The following is an 8,223-nucleotide window of genomic DNA, read 5'->3' on the forward strand; positions in this document are numbered from 1 at the left end:
TTACAACTTGGCATCAACCATCAAGAGAATTTTTGGTTCGCAGGACTACAGCAGCAGATACCACTGAGAGTTTACCACCCCCACCACCAGGTTTGATTTTCAGTTATCTATATATCGTGATACCTGAGAATCCCCAAAGTTACATATCCCATGACACTAATTCTCAATGCATTATGTATGGCGATACCTGAGAATAATTACATATTCTATGAGGATAATTACCCTATGGGTAGTTTCTGTTTTAAAAGAAAATTTAACAATAAGAAAACAATAATCAAGAGCATCTTTCAACTGTATTAATTCTAATGAAAATAGTCTCGCTTGATTCTATTTAAAAAATTTAAGCCCACTAAACGAGTAAGTGTGGAACTGCATTTAAATAAGGAGTTTTGCTAGCTCAAAATCAATGAAATTATCTAGTTTAAATCAATCAAAGTTTCAGTTCTGAAATAATCAACTTAAAAAGGCAAAAGAATGAAATTATCTAGTTTAAATCAATCAAAGTTTCAGTTCTGAAATAATGAACTTAAAAAGGCAAAAGATAGGTGAACTGCAAGAAATGGGCGTGTGTTCCATTTGTAGGCAAAAATCAGAGGCCCAATCAGTAAACAACTCAAACTGCAATAGGAAGGTCATTTCACAAAAATGTCACACAGGATATCAATAATCATGTGATAATTTCCTTATAAAAATTGCTTCAAGAAAATGTTACAAAAGAATGGGCAACAAGACACAGGCATCTGACTATATGCATGTGCAAGTTCAGTGTCATGACAATGTAGCAATCAGTGTTCCCAAAATTTATTTTTGATAAATTATTCTTTGATAAAACAATTCTTTGAAGATGAGAGAGAGGTCTATGCTGAAAATAGAAGAGAAAACGAACTTTGGCTACCTTGAAGCAGCCACCAGATTCGATCCGTGTTCTCTTTGCCCATTTCTCTGAATCTGTGCTTATACATATAGGAACTAGTCTGTAGTTACAGTGAGACTGAAAAGTCTTCTCTTAATGAGCATCTCTACAAAAGGACTGATGAAGCATCTGCAAAGAGATTCGAACCGGGGTCTAAAGTTCTGAGTTCCTCATTCATTTCTCTTTAAATCTCGTCTTAAAGAAAAGGAGACCTACAACAAAGGATACCTAACAAGACAAGTCCTTTGGTTATGATCAAGCCATTTGTCCAAACAAGCTCTGTGAACACTGAAAGATATGCCTGCAATTCGTCAGCCTTCGGATCTCTTCAAATTTTTCCATGTTTTTTAAGCAGACCGTGCACATAACATCCCCATCCTCTGTTCCTTCTGCCAAAACACCAAACTCTACGACAAGAAACAACTTCCTTCTACCAAAACACCGAACTCTACGACAAGAAAGAACTCACGAATCTTTTGTGCAGAAACTGAAGAGTTCACCTCGAACCATGGATTGGCTTGATCTTCCCAGTAGGAGGTCTCAGTTTCGAGAAACTCTCCAAGACCTACAAGATGAAGAAGCCAACAAACGGTGCTTCTAATAAAGCCCAACAGATATGCTACATTAAGGACCAGCATCGGGACGAGAAGTTCTGAATATCCAATAGGAAATCCCAAGGCGGAAAGAAAGGCAAGGCAAGGCCTCAATCAATGAAACAAAATGTTGAAATTAGTGAATTGCCCTCTAGAAATTGAAAGGAGGCACTGCAACCGTGGCTAGAGCAGAGGAAAGGAGACCCAGTTGCAGAAAATGATATGGTTTTTGCAGACAAGGGCATGCAAGTTGAAGACACATAATTGTGATGCAATCTAACAAGGGATCAGAATTCTGGTGCTCAGATTAAACAAACTAGTAAACCCTCCTCTATTTAAACGTAGCACATGTCATATTTCTGATACACTAAGGGTGGGTACATAGGGAATCCTAATGCAGGGGCTTGCAAGGTTGCAAAGGTGGAAATGTATTCGTATTCGGTAGCGGAACATTCGAGGTACCCAATACCTAAAAAAAATAACAATGTCAGCGAAATTGAGTACCTGTACACCACAAACCGGGACAAACACTAATTTTTTTCTAAATGTGTAGTAAGGGAGGATAAGTTTCACCTGACAAACTAACTCCAGGTTGCTTAGTATGCCTAGCATAGTGGTTTTCTTTATTTACATGTTTGTGAGTTGTTAATAGTTTTGGATGCGGATTAGGATTGCTGATTGCGTTGTTGATGTAGTATATCGGCAGGGACTACTGCTACGCAGTTGCCCTTGTTCACGTATAAGATTGTTCCATTACACTTAGATAAAGTATAAGCCTAATCATGCATCGATCACTCTAAGCTTAACTATGTACTTTATCTACGTTGTAAGTCCCATAAGCTAATTTCTTTTGAAAATTTGTTGGCTGTAGAGTGGGCTGCTCTAGATTTCGCCTTGATTCCAACATTCCCTCTCTTGGTAGGGTGTCGTATTCCTTCTTACTCTTGGTGTTGACTTTGTCGGGTGTTACCTCGACTTGCGTGCCCTAGGGTGACTGAAGGCATTGTCTTTCTTGCTTGTCGACAGAGATATGTCGCTAGGCCTCGCTATTGCCTCTGTATATATGTATCCAATCTATATATGTCCTACATACCATCCCACTCTTACTATGTGGGTACATCCCCTAGCTAACCTTATCGCCATTTCCATATCTAGGATGGGTTCATAGCTAATTTTGATCATTGAAGAATTGTTTCAACATGGACAAAAGTTCAAAATTTCTTATAAATATCTGCAAGGATGAATTCCTGCGGAATGTTCTCCCTATCTTCAGTGTCACTTTGATCATCCTTGATGAGACGTACACTATCGAAGATAAACACCTTGGGAAGCAGGTTTCATTGTTCGTTGAAGAATGGTGGCAGTTCCTTCTTATGTAATCCTTCGCATCTATCTTTAAAGTTCTCCACCTCTTCGGCCATAATGCTGACATTTCCCTCCAACTACTCTATTATCAATTATCTGGTGCTTCCTCTCTAGATGAGTTGTTGTGGTAGTCATGTGGCGGGTGATCGAAATTTGCTTTCCTAACCTCTCCTTTCGTCATTTGATTCAAGAAATTGGCTATTACATTGATTTTGCACGAGGTTGCTCCCGCGTGTTGTTTGAGCGTCACTATCTCTTTATAAGTTGTGTGGACCATCTTGATCTTTTCCTACACAAGTTCCAAGTGATCCCATTTCTTACTAATTATTTCAAGGACTTTCTCCCGGATCATTTCTTTGGATACTTCTTTGGATACTTTGGCGGAGACTTTGCCTGCACTACCCTCCACCTCTAGGTATGAATGGATGTCTGGTCTTCTGGTACACTCTTTCCCTCGACGGAGTTCTGCTTCAGTTTTCTTCAACTTCTGTCTCAGCTCTGGAGATAATGGTCGGGCCGCTTTAAATCTTTCTCCTTTAGCATTTGCATAATCCTAGTTGACAGCAAAAGCAGCCATTACGTTGAATCAACTTTGGAATTTGGGGATAAGAAGCAGAGTGCCACGTGTCTTCATGTCGCGGGCAGGTTGTTACCCTGAAGCTTTGATGACGTTCTAAGGTGACACTTCGGCTGACGAGAGTAGACTTTCAGGCCTTGCGCTTGAATGATGCAATTTTAAAAGGTGTAGAGGCACTTCCAAGTTCAAGCCAGGCCCTAATCTAGGAAACGAAACTACAAAATTTATCCCTGGGTAAGGATTTTTTGAAAGCGTTCTTTCCTCCAATAAACGGAAGATTTAAACATGGCTAAGGCTTTTTTAAAGCGTTCTTTCATCCACTAAAAGAAGATTTAAAGGCAATATAGTCAGCGCCAAATCCACTAGAGAGCACAATTCCTGGCACACTCAAGACTTAACCTGGATTTGCAGAGCTTACGCTCAGATCATGCTAGAGTTAACTGTTTTAGAAGCTCGGGGCTTGTAAGATTGGTCTTTAAATTAGGTGATTTCTATTATTTTATTTTTGTAAGGAGTTGTTTTTAATGTGATTTTTTAGACTGTTTTGGTAAAAATTTGAGATAAAATTTTATTAGTGTTTTCTAAATTGGTTTTTTGACTGTATATATGGATTCAGCACCATAAAAAATCCCTTAAAACACTGTATAAAATTAACCATCCAATTTGTAATTTTAATAAATTCTGACTATATTTTAAAAACTAAAATAAAAAACCCAAAAAAAACTTCAAAAAATCACACTTAAAAACAACCCATTCTTTTATAATTAGTAAACAATGTGTAATAAACGTCTTAATCCAACCTGGATGATGACATGATACTCCGCGCGGTGGGATTTGACGTACAGCTGACTTGGGAGACGGGAACCAATTATCATGCGTCGAGGGCACGTGTATCTGACACCAACAGATAGGAAAGTATATTCTATGAAATGTCGTTTTGTGGTTCCTCCTAAATTCAACTGTTGTTCTTTATGAGAATATATATCAAATTCTACCCAATTCTTGCATTCTTACGCAATCTTTTTAATATTAAATGTTATTTAAAAATCATTAATAAAATTTTAATAATAATTGCATTTCACTTATATTATTTTAAATAAAATTATTCTTTTCTTTTTTAAGTAAAATTTTAACTTAAAAAGGATAATTAAAATCTAAAATAAATTGGTGGTGTGGCAACGACGACGAGGGTTTCTGAAAATGGCGAGGGTTTCTGAAACACTAGGGTCTGCAAAGGGAAGATCGAAAGAGGATCAACAGGGGAGTTAAGGGCAGAGGACGAATAGCTGAAAAAACAAGAAAACAAACAGCGGCGCAAAAGGAAGATAAGAAGGCTCACAAAGCTAGAAGGAGCTGAAAGCAACCATGATCGGGGACCCAGGGAGGGGAGAGATCCCCTCCTACAAAAATGTAACAGCGGGAGAAACAAGCGGAAGCAGACCACGAAGGGAACCAGGGGCAGAAAGCAGGGAAGAGCCGGTGATGGGAAACCATTGGCAAGCAAGACTAGGAGGCAGGTGCCTACCCAGAGCCCTAAAAAAGCCGAGGTTTGTGATCCCGAATAACAAACTCGAAGAGTATAGATGTTATATGAGAGACCACGCCCTGATATGTAAATTTATAGGGTTCTGGCCGGCGGAAAAGGACCTGGCAAGGTGGATACAACAAAGATGGAAGCCAAAAGGTCATATCGACATGAAGCTGGGGGCAAAAGGTTTTTTTACAGTGATATTTGCTAACCTAGAAGACAAGGAAAGAATCTTTGAAGGAGGGCCGTATTTCATGAACAACGCAGGTCTATTCATGAGACACTGGGAGGATAGCTACAACCCCGATCAAGAATGGATGCTGGCAGCACCGGTTTGGGTCCATCTGTTTGGCCTACCAATAGAGTTCTGGGATCCTGAAATCCTGGAAGGGATAGGCAACACGATAGGGTCTTTTGTCAAAGTATCGGAATCAACGAAAAGAGGGAGATACACATCCTATGCAAGGATATGCGTATATATGAATATATCAGACCCCCTGCCAGAATACATAGAGCTGGAATATCATGACGAAATATGGCAACAACCAATGGATTATGAACATATACCATTCAGGTGTAGAAGGTGCCACGAATACGGACATCTTTTTAAACAATGCCCCCTGAACGTTGGGGAAGGCACAGAAAGGAAAGCAGAAGAGGGAAAAAGAAGGACAGAAGGAATGGAGGAGGGTTTCCAGGAAGTCCATAGAAAAAGGAGGCCCGGGAAAGAGACGGTAAGTAAGATCCAAACCCCTAAATCTGTATCGGTTGAATGTCAAAATAAGTTCAGTATTCTACAGGAAGAAGAAGGAGAGACAGAAAAGGAAGAAAATGTAGAAGAACCCATGGAACCGAATAAAAACACAAAGGAAACAGACCCAAATCAAGATAACCTTGGAAAAGAAGGGTTAGAAGAGAATGCAGACACAGAACAAACGCAGATGGAGATTGATCCACAAAAGGAGAATGGAAATGAAGAGGAACGAGTCATGAAACGGTTGCTGCAGGATTGGAGGAACCTGGATGAGAGGTTCATACCGGAGGAGCAAAAACAGTTATACAAGGAAATGTTTCAGAAATACAAGGAGAAGAAGGAAGCCCTTATGACGAGTCCTATGGAGCAAACAGGAACACAGGAAACACAAGGTATAGGAATGGGTAGTTCTGGCAAAGGAAATCGAAAAAGAGGAAGGCGGCCAATGAGTGAAACTATACAGGTGGTAGGGGAGACCTTGGTGAATTCTGGAAGAGTCATACCTCTGTCAGAGGTATTTCAACAACAACCAAAAAAGTTTTAAATGATAGTAACAAGTTGGAACATCAAAGGCCTCAACAGCATTGGGAAACAAAGATATCTGAGGGAAAGAGTAAAGAAAGACAAACCCAGCATAATGATAATACAAGAGACAAAGATTAACAGCCAAAAATTAGAAGAGATAGTGAAAAAAAACAAAATTCAATATGAAGTGATGGCCCAAGATGCGACCGGCACAGCTGGAGGATTGGCAATCCTATGGAATCCAGAGGAGGTGCAAGCCAAAGATTGGGTCAGTCTTCCTAGAATCCTCTCAGGCTCATTCAGATTGATAGGGTCCTCAGAGTGGGTGCTCATCACAGGAGTTTATGGCCCGCATATTCCAAGGGAATGCAAAAACTTCCTGAAGGACATGCAAATTATCCGCAGACTTTTCCCTGCAACCCCATGGATGGTAGGAGGAGACTTTAATATGATCAAATCCCTAGGAGAAAAGAAAGGTGGTAAAAGCAGACCAGATCAAGACATGGAGGCCTTCAGTGAAATGATAACAGAGCAAGGACTGGTAGATATCCCGACAACCAACGGAGTCTACACATGGAACAATCGTAGGGGAGGCAGGAATCAGATAGCATCAAGGCTGGATAGATTCTTAGTTTCTGAGCAGATCCTAAACAGGGATGTTTTTGTAGAGGCTAAAATTCTACCAGCCATGGGTTCGGACCATTGGCCTATAAGACTGGAAATAGATATCAAAAAATACCCCAATAAACGCCCTTTTAGGTTCGAGGCCTTCTGGCTCAGGCATAATCAGTTCATAACGAAGGTAGAGGATTGGTGGACCAAAAGTCAACAAAGAGGAAGAAACAAGATGCACACTTTCCAGCTAAAGCTCAAGGAACTCAAGGGGAAAATCAAAAGGTGGAACAAGGAAGAATTTGGGAATATCGGTAAGGAGAAGCAGAGATTAGAACAAAAAATGGAAGAATTACAACAGAATATCATAACAGAAGGATGAAATGAAGAAAAGAGTAGAGAGGAAGGAATACTGATCAGTCAAGTAGAAGAAAGGAGAAAACAGGAAGAAATCCTATGGAGACAGAAGTCCAGGATAAATTGGCTGAGGGAAGGAGAAAGGAACACCAAGTTTTTTCACCAAGCAATGGTTCAACACAGGCAAAGGAACAGAATCTTTTCCATTCTAAACAAGGAAGGGCAAAGAGTAACAGAACATGAAGAAATGGAACAAGTGTTAGTAGACTACCACAAGGAAGTGCTGACAGAACCAAGGGTCAACAGAGAAGGGGCCATAGGAAGAATCTGCAATGAAATCCCCAGGATGGTAACCGAAGAACAAAACAGAGCGCTAATGAGAGCAGCAACACTAGAAGAAATAGAGGAAATAGTTAAAGGAATGAAGAAAAATAAGGCACCAGGACCAGATGGTTTCACGGCAGAATTTTACCAAGCAAGCTGGCATTTCTTGGGACAAGACATCTTGGAAGTTGTAGAGGAGTCGAGAAGACAACAAAAGGTATGGCCAGGTCTTAACTCTACCCTTTTTACTCTTATCCCTAAATCGGCTAAATCTGAGAATGCCCAAGGGTTTCGGCCAATAGCCCTTTGTAATGTTATTTATAAAATTATTGCAACTCTGGTAGCTAAAAGATTAAAACCTATCCTGGCGAACATTATATCTCCGGAACAAACTGGTTTCGTTGAAGGAAGACAAATCCTTGATGGGCTGGTGGTAGCTCAGGAGGTGATTCATTCCCTAAAACAAAAAAAAGAGAAAGGAATGATGATAAAGCTAGATCTATCAAAAGCTTATGATCGCCTCAATTGGAACTTCCTCAAAACATCACTCAGGGCTTTCGGTTTCAGCAATAGATGGATTGAATGGATTTACAACATGATATCAACGCCAAATTTTTCTATCCTCTTGAATGGCACTCCCACCTCGACTTTTAATGCCACCAGAGGTTTAAGACA

At 40.0% G+C, this 8,223-nt stretch overlaps 1 protein-coding gene across 1 annotated transcript; it reads left to right on the forward strand.

Annotated features, from left to right (window-relative positions):
• The first annotated feature begins 4,813 nt into the window (after positions 1 to 4,813).
• Positions 4,814 to 7,249, forward strand: LOC149167519 (uncharacterized). Its single transcript, XM_089430508.1, has 2 exons — positions 4,814 to 6,122; positions 6,303 to 7,249. The coding sequence occupies exons 1-2, from the start codon at positions 4,814 to 4,816 to the stop codon at positions 7,247 to 7,249; spliced, it is 2,256 nt and encodes a 751-aa protein (XP_089286634.1).
• Positions 7,250 to 8,223: the final 974 nt, after the last annotated feature.

This window comes from Pinus tabuliformis, chromosome 5_1 (genome assembly GCF_031772625.1).
Source record: "Pinus tabuliformis cultivar Carrire ecotype Pingquan chromosome 5_1, CPIR1, whole genome shotgun sequence".
Taxonomy (NCBI): Eukaryota; Viridiplantae; Streptophyta; class Pinopsida; order Pinales; family Pinaceae; genus Pinus; species Pinus tabuliformis.

Coding starts and splice junctions, on each gene's coding strand:
- LOC149167519 (XM_089430508.1), top strand. CDS start 4,814: ATGATCGGGGACCCAGGGAGGGGAGAGATCCCCTCCTACAAAAATGTA. Junction 6,123..6,302: donor AGGAACACAGGAAACACAAG/GTATAGGAATGG, acceptor GGAACATCAAAG/GCCTCAACAGCATTGGGAAA.